This window comes from Centruroides vittatus, unplaced genomic scaffold (genome assembly GCF_030686945.1).
Source record: "Centruroides vittatus isolate TY-2023 unplaced genomic scaffold, ASM3068694v2 contig_728, whole genome shotgun sequence".
NCBI lineage: Eukaryota > Metazoa > Arthropoda > Arachnida > Scorpiones > Buthidae > Centruroides > Centruroides vittatus.
In genome coordinates, this window is record NW_027122465.1 from 261,200 (window position 1) to 280,758 (window position 19,559).

The 19,559-nt window shown below is 33.3% G+C and overlaps 2 protein-coding genes and 1 pseudogene across 2 annotated transcripts; 2 read left to right on the plus strand and 1 right to left on the minus strand.

Annotated features, from left to right (window-relative positions):
- Window positions 1–429: 429 nt before the first annotated feature.
- Window positions 430–3,483, minus strand: LOC136980883 (lysosomal acid glucosylceramidase-like). Its single transcript, XM_067277089.1, has 11 exons — window positions 3,346–3,483; window positions 3,075–3,263; window positions 2,772–2,927; window positions 2,569–2,702; window positions 2,336–2,508; window positions 2,003–2,246; window positions 1,682–1,906; window positions 1,445–1,608; window positions 1,250–1,372; window positions 1,065–1,187; window positions 430–673 (listed from the first exon to the last, which is right to left on the minus strand). Exons 1-10 carry the CDS (start codon window positions 3,389–3,391, stop codon window positions 1,082–1,084), a joined length of 1,560 nt encoding a protein of 519 aa, XP_067133190.1. The 5' UTR covers window positions 3,392–3,483; the 3' UTR covers window positions 430–673; window positions 1,065–1,081.
- A 656-nt stretch (window positions 3,484–4,139) lies between these two features.
- Window positions 4,140–8,408, plus strand: LOC136980882 (lysosomal acid glucosylceramidase-like). The gene is made up of 10 exons (XM_067277088.1): window positions 4,140–4,255; window positions 4,845–5,033; window positions 5,486–5,641; window positions 5,711–5,844; window positions 6,385–6,557; window positions 6,643–6,886; window positions 7,031–7,255; window positions 7,746–7,909; window positions 7,982–8,104; window positions 8,176–8,408. Exons 1-10 carry the CDS (start codon window positions 4,207–4,209, stop codon window positions 8,276–8,278), a joined length of 1,560 nt encoding a protein of 519 aa, XP_067133189.1. The 5' UTR covers window positions 4,140–4,206; the 3' UTR covers window positions 8,279–8,408.
- A 1,817-nt stretch (window positions 8,409–10,225) lies between these two features.
- LOC136980888 (lysosomal acid glucosylceramidase-like) lies at window positions 10,226–18,973 on the plus strand (annotated as a pseudogene).
- The last annotated feature ends 586 nt before the right edge of the window (window positions 18,974–19,559 follow it).

Here is a 19,559-nt window from a genome sequence, read left to right on the forward strand (position 1 = left end):
TTATTAATCTAACCACATCAACTAATCAAGCTTTGACAATCAGATAGTATTTCAAAGTTTCAGTTTTTTAACAATAATTTTTATACTTGCCTGTGGAACCTTTATATGCATATCACTTATGATTTTCTATTTAATTTTATTATAGATTAGCTTAGATTTTAAACTTTTTGTTTAAGAAATATTTCATTATTTTCTTCAAGAAAATAAAAGTAAATCACTAAAAATTATTTTCAAGTCGTTTCATATGATTAATCTCCTTCTAGATTCTCGTTCTCTGTATACATAATGGAGCCTTTATTATGGAATATATATTATTATATTATTCCATTATTATAGAAATAAAAATTTGGGCCTTCATACTTGTACAGTTTGCATGCATTGCTTATATGGCCAAAATGTTAAAATAATTTTCTACTTTTGGTCCATTACCTGTGTATTTTAAATATTATTACAATTATGTGTAGAAACTTAATTTTCATTTATAAGCATTACAATATTATTGCATTGTTTTTTACTTGACAATATGTAAATACATTTGTTTAGAATGGGACCACGAATACAAATAATAAATTTATCTTGCCTTGTAAGAACGATCTTCATCAAATTAATGTAGAGCAGTCTTTCGATCTGCATTGTTTCTAGTCAGTGTAGAATTATCTGTAAACTTTTTGCACTGTAATATGTAAAACAAAATGAAAATAATTATAATAATTCATATTGTTAATAAACATCATCAATTTTATTTCAATAAAATTGTTTAAAATTTTAGTTTTAATTCACACTGTAATTAGGATTAACAACTTACCACCATTTTGTAATACAGATATATTACCTTTGGTGTACAATAAACACAGTTTTTCCAATTTTATTCTAAAATTATGTATTTTGAATTAAGAGTTCTTTTAATAGCAATATTTATAAGATTACAAAACAATCTTGGAGTAATTTATGGAATTAAATTGATGATAAGTAAATAATTTGTTTTATTAGTTAAAAATTTCCTTTTGTTTTAATTTTTACATCTTGCTATTATAATGAAATATCAAAATTTAAATATTTATTACCTCAAATGTATATTAATTTAATAGACTGACTTCCATATGAAACTTTGAAATGAATGAGGAGAAGCAGTATACTTCAAATTGAATATCAAATCTTTCAGAATAAAATCTATTGCAAAGTCATTCCTAAAAAAATATATATTTAAAAAATTTTTGGATTAAATAAAAGCAATATTAAAGTATCTAACCTGTTGATTATGACTAAAACAGTTCCATTGTCAGGCCTTTCGAATGCAACTATATTAAATTTGTCAATATTCAAACCTTGCAGATTTGAACCAATTCTTACAGATCCCGGAGGAAGTAGTTTACTAAAATAATCACTTATTAGCACTAGTGACGTATAAATAATTAATATATTACCAAAAATATATTAAGATTACCTGAAATGGGCCAATGCGTAATACGTTGGTTGTCTATAAAATTCTTTAGCTGTGACATTCACAATTATAGGAGAGTCGACAAAATTTTTAACCCAGTTAGGCCCACCTTCTGGATTAAGTGCGAGATTCCAATCAACCCATCCAGAGGTCCAATGGTTCAAATCCTACAATTGTTTTATTCACTTAGTTATTTTAGTTAAATGTTTTTAAAATTACTTCGATTATAATAATTATTACTTGGATTATGTCATAAGCATAAGATTCTCCTCTTTCCCAGCTTCCTAATTTAACTTTTTGTTTATCCCAGTGTGGAGACTCTACACAAGCTTCTGTTGACAGTATAAATTTATTTGGGAATTTGTTGTGAGTAATGTCTAATAATTCTGGAGGAGCAACAGCATTACCGTACCAGTGAAAAGCAATTCCTGCTACATATCGAGAAGTTACAGTTTCATTTAACACCTAAAATAAATTTAATAGTTAGATTTATTAATATTTCTAAAACTTTCAAATTTAAAAGATTTAAAATGATTATCTGTTTTGTTTTGAACATCTTACCACTTCAGCCCATGTTGGTAATAGACCTCTCTGATCATCCATTATCATTAACTTTAATTTATCAATTCCAAAACCATTTTTGTTTAAAGTTGGCCCCAAATTATATCGTATAAAATCTCTCTGAGTTTCTGACGTGAAACCCAATGCTTGGAATGAATAATTACGTCTTAATCCTTCCGTTGGTTCATTTTCGGCTGTCACACCCCAAAAAGTTACATTATTAACTTCATAAGATTGCAAAAATCTAGAATAAAAATTCAAATTAATTATTTTTTCAAGTTTATTAGAGACTACATTGTTTTATAATTGAATATAAATAAAAAACAAACTGACTTTACAAAATATTCTGCCCATGCTTTGTAATATTCTCCTCCCGGTTTTCCTTTAAGGACACCAGGACCCGCCATTCTTCCCGAATTTTTCATCCATCCGGGCGCACTCCAGGGACTAGCAAATAGTCTGATTGTTTTGATTTGTAAATTTTGGGCCCGACGAATAAGTGGAATCTGAATAAAATAATAATGATCTGTCGATTTTTTCCAAATAATTTGAAATTAAAAGTTTACCTTTAATTCCAAATCATCTTCAGTTAAATTGAAATGTGTTAAGTTCAAATCTCCGGGTACATCGTCGTACGAATAGACACGGGTGGAAAAGTCGCAACTGGCCATAGGAACTCTTCCAATAGTGTAGTCCAAACCTGTGTTAATTAACTTTGCTTAATATTAAGCATTCGTTTAATATTAATTTCTAAAAACTCAATTCCCACCATCCGAAGAGTAGTAACCACGTAGTAATTGATCTTGTAATTTGACTGGTAAACTCAGAATATTAATGCCAGACGCATCTGTGAAAGCTCCACCAAATCCTAAAATCTCTTGATATCTTTTAGTTCTATCAATTGTAATTTCGACACTTTCATTTCCTGAAATAAATAGTAATAATTCTTTAAAACTGTACATTAAACTATTTTATTTATGTTAATCTTTGTGATTGGAAATGAAATTTTCAAATTCAAAATTAAATGTCATGCAAAAAACATACATTTCAAAATTCATCAGAAAGTCGTTACCAGTAAAATAAGAAGAAAAATTTAAATCTTTGGCGTAGAATCGCATTCCATGTTTATTGCTTTCGTATACTCTGACCATTCCAGGAGTAGGCAAGACTATTTTACCCAGCTGGTCACAAAATGTAACATTGCATACACACACAACACTTCCAAACCCATAATTTCTTGGCTTACAGTTTTCTCCGGTAACTACGTTAAGTAAAATTTAGTAATTAATTGAAAGGATATTATAAACTAAAGTATTTGTAAGTTTAAAACTAAGTTTACTTACCAAGGGATATCAGTAACATTAAACAAGCAAGCTGGAAATGTACCATTTTGACTAAGTGTCCAATAAATGGAGCATTAAGAAGAAATAATATTTACATCCACTTTATCTTACGCTTCGGATCTAACACGGTCACGCTATAGTCTAAAGTTTTTGCTACATTTCAACGGTAATCTAGTTACTGATATTTATTAACAAATGGACTTTCATCCTGTTTTGATTAAAACAAATTAAAATGTGTGTAAATATGAATTAGAGATTATTAAGTATATTTGTTTTAAATATATAATTTGATATTTATAAAGTATTATATATGAAAACTCTAAATAACGTCAACTTGGTATTAATTTTGATTTTGACAGATGATCCAGGCCAGTGCCTAGTCTCCAGTTGAGTAGCAACACGAACGTGTGTGGAATGGCATGTGTTAGTGAATGGTTTCACTAAATAGGGTGATAACACTTAACATTCTCGACACGTTCGTGTTGCTGCTCGCATTACATTCAGAAAACCTACTTAGTCTATAATACAGAACACCTCCTGAGAAGATGTAAATTACACAGCTAATTTTTAGCTGTGTAAGAATTGTGTCGTCATTTTAGAAAGCTCCGATTGGCGTTTTTATGTAAACACTTCGATTTCCGGCATCATCAAACGACATATCCTACTTACTTTCATTACATTGACGACTGCAAACCAGCGAGGCTAAAATCTGCTGATTAAAAAAAAATACATGGAAATTATTAATTTTATAAACATCTTAAAAGCTTTCAGATCGAAAATCCACATCGTTTTATATCAGACAGAGGAACAAGATTTCATTTATTTTTAATCGTTCGAGATCGAGTAGGGAATTATTCGGAGATGGATCTTTGTACACGCTTTTTATGTTTAATATTAGCCATTCCTTTCGGTAAGTCGCATTTTTATTTTGTTAATGTGATAAAGGCGATGTTTATATCAAATGTGAAATCAGCAAAATTATCATCATCATCTGTATTTAATTTTATATCTGTATATGTAACTATTATATAAAGCAATTAATTGTAAACAGGGCGGTCGGACGCTTGGTTTGAGGGGGAACTGGAGTGGTGTCGTGACGTCGCCAAAGACTTCAATGAGGAATCTGAATACTGTTATAGTACTATACTGTACATCCGCCATTATTAATTTTTTCCGCGTATCCGCGGTTGGGAATTGTTAATATAGAGAATACAGTAATGCCATCGGGTCGACGAAAGACCCTGATGGCATTACTGTATTATTAAGTTCCCTCTGACACCAGCCAGCTGCCTCATTGTGGGCCTGGTCGAAACCATAATGGACTTGCTGAAAAGGCCTTTTTAGTGCCCACACGGCAGAAAGAGTTTTAAAAAAAATCGTAAATATTCCAAATTAATATAATATAATAATGATACGTTAAGTGTTGTAGATGTTAATACTTGCAATAAAATTGTCATTGTATACGTCATTGTAATACATGTATACGCATTTTATTACAGTTTTAGGAGAAAAATGCCAATCAAAGAATTATGGATATGGAAGTGTCGTATGCGTATGTAATGTTACATTTTGTGATCAACTTGGCGAAATAGTCTTGCCTACTCGGGGAGAGGTTAGAATATACGAAAGCAACAAATACGGGATGAGATTCTTTAGGAAAGACGTAAACTTTTCTGCCAATTTTATCGGTACGATATAAAAAATATTGTCATTCGTAAGAAAAACTTCTATGCAATATCGTCGGGTGCGTGCAAGAAGGTCGTACGTCTAATTTCGAATAATTTTACAGAAAAGCCAGAAGGAAGTTGAGGCCTCGTAAAAAAATTCAATTTATGTTATATTGACCTGATATTTTCAATGGCAATTTCTCTTCTTAGAGGTTTTCATTGAAAACTTTTGTTGTTTATGTAATTTCACCCCTTTGTCAGCTAGAAGACGACCTTATAGCACGGATCAGACGATATGAAAGTTTAAAATATAATTTTGAATTTACGATTTAAAATTTTTAAATAATATCTTAGACAATAAACATGTAGAAATATAATCTAAAATTTGAAAATTCGGTTATCAATGATCCTAAAATATTTTATAAATAAAATAGCTTTGAATAGCTGCTATAAAATTATAATAACTGTTTCAGGAAATGAAAGTGTCGAAATTACAATTGATAGAACTAAAAGATATCAAGAGATTTTAGGATTTGGTGGAGCTTTCACAGATGCGTCTGGCATTAATATTCTGAGTTTACCAGTCAAATTACAAGATCAATTACTACGTGGTTACTACTCTTCGGATGGTGGGAATTGAGTTTTTAGAAATTAATATTAAACGAATGCTTAATATTAAGCAAAGTTAATTAACACAGGTTTGGACTACACTATTGGAAGAGTTCCTATGGCCAGTTGCGACTTTTCCACCCGTGTCTATTCGTACGACGATGTTCCCGGAGATTTGAACTTAACACATTTCAATTTAACTGAAGAAGATTTAGAATTAAAGGTAAATATTGTGTAATTTAAATAAGTAATAATTTTTAAATACTTTTAGAATCATTTTACATATTATTTTTAATTTGCCGATTTTGATAGATCTCTATTATCGATAAACACTGTCTAAAAATGACTGCTTTCAGGGGAAATTTTTTGAATTAAAATAATATGACTTTTGTTTTGTATCAGAAACTCGTGTATAGTTAATCGGGGCCTCCCGTCCCTAAAGTTTCCGTATCTGGTCTCGTCTTTCGTCTATCTAACTCCTTTCTCGAGATTTGGGAAAGACGGGCGGACGGACGACAGTGGGAATGTCTACAATTATTTCAAATTGCAGTTCAATAATAAACCGAAATGCTAACGATAAGTAGAGCATTTAAATAACAAAACACGCAATCATAACAGGAATTTTGTATCAATAATAAAAAGTTTACTTTATTAACCTATTGATATAGGTATTAAATAATTTTTGAGAAATAGAACAGTTGGAGAATACTTTGCATTTTTAATTATAAAAGTTTCTCGTGAATATAAAGTCTCATTCGATTAGATTCCTTTTATTCTTCGAGCCGAAGAACTGCAATCGAAATCAATAAAACTCTTTGCCAGTCCTTGGAGTGCACCTGGATGGATGAAAAATTCGGGGAAAATGGCCGGTCCTGGTGTTCTTAAAGGAAAACCTGGAGGAGAGTATTATCAGACGTGGGCAGAGTATTTTGTAAAGCAAGTCTATCTTATGATTATATCCAGTTTCAAATAAATAAGAATTATCCAGAAGTATTATGTGGTAATTTTATACTTTTTGTAGATTTCTTCAAGCTTACGAAGAGCATAATGTGACATTTTGGGGTGTGACGGCCGAAAATGAACCAATGGAAGGGTTCATACCTAACTATTCATTTCAAGCAATGGGATTTACAGCACAAACTCAACGAGAATTTATTCGTTATAATTTGGGCCCGACTCTAAAACGTAACGGTTACGGAATCGATAAATTGAAATTAATGATCTTGGATGATCAAAGATATCTTTTACCAACGTGGGCCGAAGTGGTAATCTCATTTTTAATATAGGATAGCATATAAATATAATGTTACTATTTATTTATTACAAATTAACTCATATTAATTTATCATTAGTATTGCCCAAATTTTTGTAAAAACATAATACATATACATGATATGTGTGTTTTTCAGGTTTTAAATGAAACTGAAATCTCTCAGTATGTAGCTGGAATTGCATTTCATTGGTATGCCAATGCTATTTCTCCTCCCGAAATACTAGATATTATTCGAAAGAAATTTCCTAGTAAATTTATATTGTCGACGGAAGCTTGCGCTGGATCTTTTCCTTGGGATAAACCCAAAGTTAAATTGGGAAGTTGGGAAAGAGGAGAATCTTACGCCCATGATATAATACAGGTACATAACAATAGTATCAATTATAAATTGTATAGAAAAAAAATAACGAAAAAATTTAAGCTCGAACACAGATTTTGCCATATTCTTACACTTGGTTATCGAGCAACAAGCAGTGTGTTCTGACAAGCGCTATCAATATGTGGATTTGATCGGATTTGACGGGATACGATAATGCCAAAGGGAAGTTCCTCCAGAGAGGACTTTCTATATGCCCCTATTTACGTGTTAAATAAATGTAAGAAACACTATATTATTTTTATTTCTGCTTAAGAAGTTTTTTAAATTGGTCCCTTGGTCAACTTTTTAACCGTTCTACTGCATACAGAATACACGAATCTGACAAATAGTATTATTATGTTATTTGTTGCACGAGCATCGCATTATCTAATGTTAACATAATACTAACTTGATATTCCTTCCTTGTGAGTTTACAATAAATTTAAGTGATAAGCAATATCGAAATAATAGATGTTTTTACGTGCATATACAGGATTTGAACCATTGGACCTCTGGATGGGTTGATTGGAATCTCGCACTTAATCCAGAAGGTGGGCCTAACTGGGTTAAAAATTTTGTCGACTCTCCTATAATTGTGAATGTTACGGCTAAAGAATTTTATAGACAACCAACGTATTACGCATTAGCCCATTTCAGGTAATCGTAATATATTTTTGGTAATATATTAATTATTTATACGTCACTAGTGCTAATAAGTGATTATTTTAGTAAACTACTTCCTCCGGGATCCGTAAGAATTGGTTCAAATCTGCAAGGTTTGAATATTGACAAATTTAATATCGTTGCATTCGAAAGGCCCGACAATGGAACTGTTTTAGTAATAATTAACAGGTTAGATGTAATTTAAAAATCGTTAAAAATTCAAAATATATTAATTTAAAAAGTGTATTCGTTTTTTTCAGTAATGGTTTTCCAGTAGATTTTATTCTTCACGATTCCGGAGGCAGTTTAAACTATGTCTCATCGCCTCGTTCGTTTCAGAGTCTTCTTTGGCAGCCGGTTTGATTACCGATTTTGAGATAGTACAGTTCTGATAACAAAACATATATTTTACTACCGTACATTTTACAAATTCGTTCAGAACTTTTTGTTTTAAAATTAAAATTTAGATTAAATAAAGTTTGTATATTGAATACACATTAGTTTGTTTATTTACTTTTAATTTTTCCAATTCGTCGGATCAAAGAAGTTTTTCTTCCATATTCATGAATTGGCACCATCCACCAGCTTGTATCTCGTTGATCGATCGTTCAATTGTCTATTTGGCCGGATACGCGGATACAAAACTTATGAACTTTTTTTGAATCTATCCATTGATGCGTCAATTACTCTTTTTGCCTGGACCCTCAAACCAATCGATTATAAGAAAACATTTCCTCCTAAGAAAAGTGCCTGACGGCAACACTACAGTACATAAGACCCCTAATTCAAATTTGCTTGTACCCCATAAATCAAATCTATAATGCGCCATTGAATCGACCTCACTCGAACCCGTGTCTCTAGTACCGCAAACTCGCGGTCAGTCTCCAGTGGTTTATCCACTCGATACTGGCGAGCCCTCTGTGTCATTAACCGTTTTGTTTTGATCTAAGATAGAAATAACAACAGAAATAAATCAGATATAAACGATCGTCTCACGTGGTAACAATCGCTACTTATAGCTATATTTATGTATTTAGATAAAAAACTATCAAGCGATTATGCATTTTCGGGTTTTTGAATCTTGAGCGTGATGTTCCGAATAACTTTATTCGCTTACATTTTTTGGATCTACTTTGGTAAGTGAACAAAAATTTATAATTTATCTAATTATTTTAATGAAGCAAGTCGTGAGTGTAGTTGTGTTAATGAATTATATCTTTCAATTATTGAAGTCTGATTAAAATACTGGATAATGTAATGTAACGAAGACGAGTTTCGAAATATTTATCGAGAATATACAAATTGTTTATAAGTTATTTATTGAAAACGTGTCTGCAAATTTCTGATTTGCCTTAATTTGATCTTATAAGGGAGGCGCTGACTGTTGTGATGTGAAGCTTCGGAAGTGGGCCTACTATTTGTGCAAATAAGAAAATCTTTTTTTCTAATTTTTGTAAAGAAGCAAATAATAATAATTGTTGTTATTATAGATTAACGTTGTAAAAAGAAACCGTCAGACAAGAAAAAAATAGTTAAACGAAAAGTGAATATTACATGTCCATAAAAGGACACGTCTGTAGAAATTTCTGAGAAAGTTATTCTTCTCAGGTTGAAACAATAGATGAATTTGAGTACTTAGATCGAACATCTTCGGTAGGAATCGAATTGTCAGTCGATGTTGACTCATCCGACGACCGGGGTTCCGATCTCGTTACAATGCGTAACGAGGGGGGGGACCAATTAGAAAGCGGAGGCAAATCGACATCGACCTATCGGAATGTTCGATCTGGGACTCAAAAGAAAGTTATAAAAACCCTGAGAAAATGGGATGTGACGTTCTCTCGGTCATTAGTTCTCTCGGTTCTTGGCTCTTAGAGCTTTGTCTCGCGATTTTACGACGGGGTTTTTTTCCCGTGATCTTCGGCAGTTGGATTACATCTCTTTTGGAAGATCACCCACTCCCTTGGATTTGTCACCTGTAATCGGAATCGTCCCTACGTCCGGAACTTTCCCTCGAGAAGCTGAACAGTGCGCCCCGGGGCCATCATACTCCTGCGAAACATCGGAGGACTTTTCTTGTGGACTTTCGATTCCGAGAGAAGGCCCAGAAGACTCGAACGCCGCCGCTGATAAAAGTGTATCGTAGTTGTAAGCACCTTTTGTTATATAAACGGGTTACGAATGAAAACCTGTCTCTTGAGAGTTTCTTTCACTCCCACACGTGGATCGTGACCGCGCGACATTCTGACTAACGCAGTCGTTCGGCAAACCTCACAGTGATTTAACGCATTATTGTTATTTTCTTGAAAAATGACAGAATTCTCATCTGAGAAAAGGAAAACTTTTTCGCCATTCTCCCAGGATGGATCGCCACGAAACGTAAAGAAACGAATTGGAAGCGAAGAAAATGTTACAGGTGAGTGAACGAAGGAATTGATTCTGTCTTATATAAATGCCGAAAAAGAGATTAATGTTCAGGAAGGAATTAAACTTTTGTTGAAACTACAAGCTTCTCCAAATAATAAATTACAAGTACTTTTAGCGTTTAGATAGAATGCAGGCATGGATTGAAAACATAGACACTGCTTTGGTAGATCTTAAATCTAGACACTCCGTCTTCGAAATTCATAAAGAGATAGGTAATTTGTAAGGTAAAATGCTGTTGTAAAAAACGAGATAACTGAGCTAAAAAAGAAATTTCTTTTGGATGGATACCCACAGATTATTAAAAGCCTGGGCAAGAAAAATAAACGCCTTGAAAACTAATACAGAAAATAAGCACATTCTAAAGTAAGATATACTGCCTTTCCATACATCGAAGGTTTATATGAAGAATTAATAGCGAAACAAAGAAAATAGACGTTAAGCTTGCACCAAAATATGAAAAAATATATGCTAGATTGAAAAACTTAAAACCTTACAAAGAAAGAAAAACAAATACCAGCCGAAACGATACCAAATTCCTTGTACTTGTAGTGATACTAAACACTACGTACGCGAAACAAAAAGAAAAATGGGTTAAATTTACCTATGGTGGCAAAATGGCGGCTCGTCTCCGATTCCAGCAAACAGAAGAAAGTGGGGACGCACGTTCTAACCTAACCTATTCTAATATTAGGCCGGATGGTTGAGCGGTCAAGGTTAGCAGCCTGCCGCCCTGGGGGACTCGGAATCGAATCCGGACGGGTCGAAAAATCCCCAGGAATTTTTCGGGGTGGTCCGTTCGGATATGTTGGTCCCGTCCCTCACCACCCGGCCGTCCCATTGTGGGCCTGGCCGAACCCATAATGGGCTTGCTATAAGAGGCCCTCTTAGTGCCCACAGGGCGGAAAGAGTTAAAAAAAACCTATTCTAATAAATTACTATAATTATTGCCAAACAAATTATTAGAATAGGTTAGGTTAAAATGTCCCCACTTTCTTCTGTTTGCTGGAATCCGAGACAAGTCGCCATTTTACCACCATAGGTAAATTTTACCAATTATACACCTGTCAGGCGGATGTAGAGTATTTAAAGAGTGATCTTGAGGTATGTGTTGTTTAATATTTACAACGCCTATATATGTGTATTACATCTTATGATTTGTGTGTATTTTATTAATTTTAGTTGACTGAAGAGGGACATTATTAGGCCCGAAACGTGTAAAAATAACAAGTAGGCGTATCAACTGAATAAAGGTATAAGATGAAAAATGCCAAGTGGTCGAGTGATTGCACTTCATCGTGTTTGACAAGGGAAAAACTACCGACACGGTTTCAAGGTTGTTAAGAAAGATAATGTTATGTGGGAGCTCACCATCCCCCAAATTTTGGCTATCATCATATACTTATATATATTCGTAAATTATTATGGACATTATGTATAATTTTAATCAATTTATTTTATTCTTTTAGCTAATAATGTATTCTCTTACAATAAAATTTCCAACTTATTATTTAATTTTAAACTATATATGTATTTTATATCCGTTTTTTGTTTTGTCTGGTTATGCAACGAACAATTGTTAACTACCAGAGAAGACGCCGGTTGCACCCACATTTCGGAGGTGTGTGTGTAAAAGCGACACCTGGGTTGTGTGTTTATCAACCTACGTTGTAAAGGAATTTTGTCTATTTTTCCGATTTTAGGGATTTCCCTTTCTAAATGTTTAGTAATACTGGTTAAAAATAATTCAGAGAAGCAACTTCTGCGACAAGGAAAAGCAACAGAATGACGTCACTTTTTCTCGCCGCAGAAGTCGATTTTGTGCCGCAAAAGTTAGAATTCTACCAACTTTTGCGGCGACCGCCGCCAAGACGCGTTTCTATCAGCCAATAACAGTTCGTCTGGTAGTTACGTGAGAAAATACAATCACGTGGTGTCTTAATGGCGGAAAGTTCGATGCGGTTAACCGAGAGAAGCGTCAATTGCCTACAGACTAAACTTTTTATTTACATATTTCTATTTATTTATTTTACATATTTTATACTATATAATTACACATTTCTATTATATATTGTGTATATGTTACAGTAAAAACCCGTTTTTAGTGAAAATGCGTTTTAACTAGTTGAAACTAGTTTTTACTGGATGTCATTGTTATAACCCGTTTTGTCTAGTTAAAACCGAATTTACTGCTGTACATGTTTTGATTTTAGATAAAACTAGTTTTAACTTTTAACATTAGTTAAAAACTAATTTTAGCTACATAAATGTTTGGGGGAAATAAATAAAGTGATGATTGGGATTAAAACATTTGTATTATTTAATACGATATTTATTGAAAATATTGGTCACACATCTGTGTTATTAACATTAATTAACCCTTTGTCCCCGAAGGCACCGATCGATCGGTACCCTGGTTTTTTAAGCAAAACTTCGAGGGTACCGATTCGTCGTTACTTTGGTAAATATCGATTTTTGTAAAATTTATTAACAACAGATATAATCTCGTTCGATATGAAGTGAATAAAGTATAATAATTGATTATATTAGTCGATAGCAATATAAAATTTTGATTTCGAACAAATGTTTGATATAATGTGCGATAATTTCACAACGAATAAACATACATGCATAAGTGTTATATTGAATTGTACAAAACAATATTCTACGTCTTTCTGGCTCAGTGCCGGCAAACAACTATGTAACTAAACAATGTTAATTTTCACAAAATGTTACAAATTATCAAGTTTGTGTGTCAGTTCTGATATATATTATTATTTTTTCTTATAAATTTTTCTAATAAAATGTATTGAAAAATATAGTATTTAAAACTAGATATTAATAAATGTAAGTGATTTTTTCATATATATGATAATTTGATTTTGGTGAACTTTTAAAATATTATTGCCTGACTGACCTATATTGCCTTAGGAGGGATCGCAAAATAAACGTAAACAAGATGTCGGGGGAAAGGGTTAAAGCGATACGAAAGTCATCATACACTATAGCAGTGTTTCTCAAACTTTTTGGACCGCGACCCCCCTTCTGTACTTAAAAATTTCAAAGGATCCCCGAAGAATGAATATGTCTCGAAAAACATCCCGGAGGGAGGGGGTTAGGCTTGTATTTAAATATTTTATTATTTAAATATGTGCAATTTATTTAAGTAAAAATTATTTTATATAGTTTTTATTTCTATTATTTCTAAACATGAATCCATAGTAAATTTATAAAATATTTGAAAAAAATTGATCTAGAATCAATTTTTCAGCGACCCCCGAAATATTTTTCACGACTCCTACTTTGAGAATCACTGCACTATAGGAACGTGTTAGCTGAATGACCTTGGTCGAAACAGTTTTTACTAAGCCATTTTGTTAAAACCGGTTTTGTGTAGTTAAAACTAGTTTTAACTCAAATTCATTTTTGACTAGCAGTAAATTCTAGTTATAACAATGAAATCCAGTAAAAGCTAGTTTCAACTAGTTAAAACGCGTTTTCACTAAAAACGGGTTTTTACTGTAACATATACATAATATAAATATACTTTATTTACAGATTTCGGATCGTTGCGTGTTCCAAGAGATTACGGATATGGAAGTATTGTATGTGTCTGCAGTTTATCTAACTGTAAACTCCTTGGTCCTATTGAAATAGCAAAAGTAGGAACCGCAAAATTGTACGAAAGTAGTAAAAATGGATCGAGATTTAAAACCTCGAATTTTCAATTTTACTCGAGACTTTGTTTAGGTTTGTAACATCAAAATTAATCCTGGTTGCAAAATTATAAACACAGTAGAAAATAAATTGGATATTTAAATGCATTTTCTGTATATTTTAATTACAGACGGAGGTCTTTGACTGGAAATTTCAATCGACAGAACAAAGAGATAAGAGATTTTGGGATTTGGTGGAGCTTTCACGGATGCAGCTGGCATTAATATTCTCAGTCTACCGGAACAGTTACAAGATCAGATATTGCGTGGTTATTACTGTACTCCGACAGTAAAGATAACAATTTTAAATTAAATTTAATCAAACATTTAATTAAAGAAAAGAAAAATATACAGGTTTGGATTATACTTTTGGAAGAGTACCCATAGCCAGTTGTGACTTTTCTACCCACGTTTATTCTTATGACGATGTGCCGGGAGATGTGAATCTCACTCGTTTCAGTTTAACCGAAGAAGATTCGAAATTGAAGGTAATTTTTCGTAAACTTGTGGAAAATCTAAACGAATTTCTTAAAAATTTTGTTCCATTTAGATTCCACTAATCCACCGAGCTAAAAACAATGCAATCTAAGTCGATAAAATTGTTTGCCAGTCCGTGGAGTGCCCCCGGATGGATGAAAAATTCGGGAAACATGGGTAGTCCTGGAATACTTAAAGAAGAATATTATCAAACTTGGGCAGAATATTTTGTCAAGTAAATTTTAATACCTCGATAATTTCGTAAAAACCAAATTTATTTATTTTTCTTTGGGAATATTTGAAATACCTTTCGAAACTAATGATATTTCTAACAAAAAATACGAGAAACTATACGAGAAACTACAAAACATCCTTTCACATTCAAAAATTGAAAGAATCACAAAATTTCAAACACTTCCGAAAATTGTTTTTGAATATATTCTCAAATGTATTTAGACAATAAAAAAAAGTATTTGTAGCTTTTAACACCTAAATAGGGGTAGGTGCCTCTCTTAGACACACCGATTAAGTGTCACAAACCTTATTCCATTCATCAATTCAAAGTACAGTGGACCCCCCGATATAACGCACAGGTCGGGCGGGAAACAACACCCGCGCTATACCGAGGTGGCGACACAATAAATTTACTCGGAACGATTTGAGCTATATACTGAAACATCCCATCAACTACATACACTTAATAAAGTTTTTTTTTTAAATTAAAATACATAAAGTGTTTTATTAAAAGTGACATAACAGAGTTATACATCTTAATAAGTACAGTACATACTGTATATGTATTATTTTATTTACGTACTGTACGTAAGGTATACTTGAAAATTCAGTACTGCATGTAAAAACAAACACTATAACTTGACTAAAATCTATGTATTCATTTCAATTACAAAACATCACTTAAAAAAGTGAGTAATTTTTCTTTGTTTGCTTTTGATAACTTCTGTATCATTTCCCTTTTGAAAAATGTTAATTGTAACAATCTGACACTGTTAATATTTTCTTGTGATTCAACTCATTTTATAACAGTTTTCATGGCTGTTATTGCTTCTTTGGTTGTTGACAGTATATCAGCTATCCCACTGGCACTTTCTTTATCATCAGTTTTTTCTTGACAATCTTCGTCACCGCAAATGGATTCAATAATCACTTCATTAGTCATATTCTGACAAATATCTTCTCTAGCGACTACATCTAACCAATCAGTCAAAGAATAATTAATTATTTCTGGCTCATTCAATATTTTCTGGATACGAGAAATTTCAGCTTCAGTGAAGATATTATCTGAAGCTGAATCTGAATGTGTTGTGGTTTGATCGAGATCAACTTGATTATTAGATTCATTTAATTTTTTCCAACAGTTTCTAACTCTGATGTGATTGCCTGCCAGACAAGTCCAATACTGTAGGACACGTCTTTGAGATCCATTTAAAAAATATATATATATTGACGTCAATGTCTGATGCTAATAATGACTTCATTTCTCTTCGGTAATTTGTTATGAAAGCACTAATAATGCCTTGATCTAAGGGTTGTATAATAGTAGTAGTATTTTTTGGAAGATACACTACTTTTATTTTATCATCGTCAGACACAAGGTCATCAGCAGGTGGATGAGCTGAGCAATTATCTAAGAGAAGCAAAGCTTTTGGATCTAGATTCAATCCTCTCAGAAATTTTCGCACAGAGGGAACAAAGGAATTGTGAAACCAGTCACAAAATATGTTAGAAGTCATCCAAGCGTTTATGCTGTTTTTATAAACAACTGGCAGAGATTTTATATTGATTGACTTTTTTTTCTAACTCTTTCTGCCCTGTGGGGGCACTAAAAGGCATTATGGGTTCGGCCAGGCCCACAATGGGGCGACTGGGTGGTGAGGGATGGGGCCCGACATATCTGAACGGACCACCCCTCCGAAAAATTCCTGGGGATTTCTCGACCCGTTCGGATTCGAACCCGGGTCCCCCAAAGCACCTTGACCGCTCGGCCATCCGGCCTGATATTGGTTGACTTGAAACATCGTGGGTTTTGACTTTTGCCTATAATGAGTGGCGTCAACTTGTGATTACCAGCTATATTTACACAAAATAAAGCTGTTATCCTTTCCTTGCTTTTTAATCCTGCCTTTTGTGGGTTACTTTTTAAATCTAAAGTTTTACTTGGCAACATTCTGTAATATAATGCAGTCTCATCACAGTTATAAACTTGTGCATCAGTATACCCTGCTTTCTTAATGGAAATTGTGAAATGTTTGAAAAATTCTGCAGCGCCTTCAATATCAATAGACTTTGCTTCACCAGAAATGGAAATTTGGAAGATGCCATGTCGTTTTTGCCAACGCCACAACCAACCGTTAGAAGCATTAAAATCTCCTTCTGCTTTTAAGCTTACATGGAATTTTTCAACCTGCAACTTTAAAGAAGTTCCAGATACGGGAATACCTTCACAAACCATGCATAGAAGCAATCGTCAACATTTTGATTTTTTCGAGTAAGCCCAGCAAGCTTATCAACAAATGATTTCAGTTTTCTTTCTTCTGCCATCCAACCCCTTACAGTTCCTTCAGGTATGCCGTATTCTCTTCTTATGCTTGCTTTCAAAACTCCGCTCTTTACTTTAGCAATAATGTCAAGCTTTTCTTTTACTCTTCATGTATACAATAATTAAACACTATTCAAAATACATGCAGGAACTCAATACATACACAATTACTCGATACGTAGTAACAACAAAATGCGCTACTCACTAACGCTGCACAGACCTGTATAAACGCGTTTGAGCTTATCGCGTCGCGAACATCGCCCGCGCTATAACGAGCAGCGCTATAACGAAGGTCCACTGTACAAGAAACTCATAAATTTAAGTTGAAACAAAATTTAAGAAAGTTCGATTTATCCAGAGTCTTCTGTACATATTTTTTAAAGACATCACGTGCCAATGATATAAAATTAATTCTTAATTAGAATATGTATGAACACAGTTCTCATTTTTATTTTCGAATAATAGACCAAAATTATTATTAACAGGCTTTTGAAATCTTATGAAAATGATAATGTAAGTTTATGGGGATTGACGGTGCAGAACAAACCCTCGTTAGGTTTAATCCCCTCTATACCCATTCAATCAATGGGTTTTACTCCAGTCACCGAGAGGAATTTTCTCAAAAATTATTTAGTTTCAACACTCCGTGCCAACCAACTTGGTCCAGAAAAAATAATCATCATCATGGATGATCAAAGACTATCTCCCTTTTTGGCTTCCACGGGAAATTCAATAACTAGGTATTCCTGTAGTAAAACTCAAGTTATATATGTAAATTACTTTTTGTTTCGGGGATTGAATGACAAAGAAGCAAGGGACGTCGTTTCCGGAATTGGATTTCATTGGTACTTCATTGGCGCATCTCCTGCCGAATCTCTAGATCTAACTCACCAAACTTTTCCCGAAAAATTTCTATTAGCCACCGAAGCCTGTTCGGGTTCTCTACTTGAAAAACCCAGTGCTCAATTGGGAAGTTGGAAGAGAGCGGAAGATTATGCTCACGATATCATAGAAGTATGCAATTGAGACCAATAGCGAGGTTGAGGCCGAAGTTTTAAACGCGAAAACGTGTACGTCGGACGTTCAGCGCCGCTTTCTTTTAAGTCTAGAAGTTTGACAATGGCATTTGAAATGTAGAGCGTGATTCCACTGACTTTCCAAACACCATTATCAAACTTCTACACTTACAAGAAAGCAGCGCTGAACGTCAGACATACACGCTTTTGCGTTGAAAACTTCGGCCTCAACCTCGCTAATAACAGCGAGGATGTAACTTATATGAACAACTTAATTTTTTTAATGATACCGTTTCTGTTTAGGATCTACTGCATTGGACAGCCGGTTGGATGGATTGGAATTTGGCTCTGAACACTAACGGCAGTCCCAACTGGGCAAAAAACTTCGTAGATTCACCTATTATTGTTAATTTGACTTCGGCAGAATTCTACTGGCAACCTATGTATTTTGCACTGGCTCACTTCAGGTACGAATTATTGAAATTATTTTCAAATGAAAATAATGTACGAATTATTGAGCAATTTTAACAGTAAATTCCTTCCGCCCAAAACTGTTCGTATTGATTCAAACGTGAAAGGAATGATGCTCGATAGGTTTATTGAAGTGGAAGCATTTGAACGACCGGATAAAGCCGTAGTATTGATTCTCGTTAATAGGTTTGTCTTCTAATTTAATCTTACTAATCTCATTGTATAATAGTTACTGAAGTTTAATCATTTCTTTATATAAATTTCTTCTATTTTCAATATGATTTTTTTCAGAAATCTCTTCCAAATTGACTACGTGTTGAAAGACGATAAATGGGGTTACGTGTCAAATAGTATACCTGCTCAGGCCATCCAGACTTATATTTGGAGATCTGAATGAAAAGTAAAATTAAACAGTAATATTTATTTTTTTACATATTAACATACATACGTGTGTGTGTTTAACTTTGCAGTGTTGAAAAATATTTATCAATAGTCAAGTTTGGGACTTGACCTTATTTCTTGAAGAACAGGTTGAAGAGCTTTGTCACTTAAAAAAAGACAAGGTTAAAATTATACTTATTAATGACACTCTGAACTGTTGGATGACTCCAATTAACAATCTTTCTTTTCTCTCTTGTAGTGCTTTTCCTTGTTTGTAGTGATGAATTGTTATTTTCCTATACACCGCCAACTGCCGTAAATAATCGGGCTAACTTTTGGATATAAACGATTAAAGATTAAAAAAGAAATTTGCGAGTCCGGGTAGCGTAACTGGCAACACGACTGCACGGTAAGCAGAAGTTGCGGGTTTGAGTCCCAGCTTTGGGCCGATTTCTTTTCTTCCAGTTTAATCTAAATTGTTTAAATTATTATAATTATTAATTTTAATAAGAGATGGCGCCTACCTCAAGTGCCAAATTTATTTTATAATCTTTAATCTTTTATATCCAAAAGTTAGCCCGACTATTTACGGCAGTTGGCAA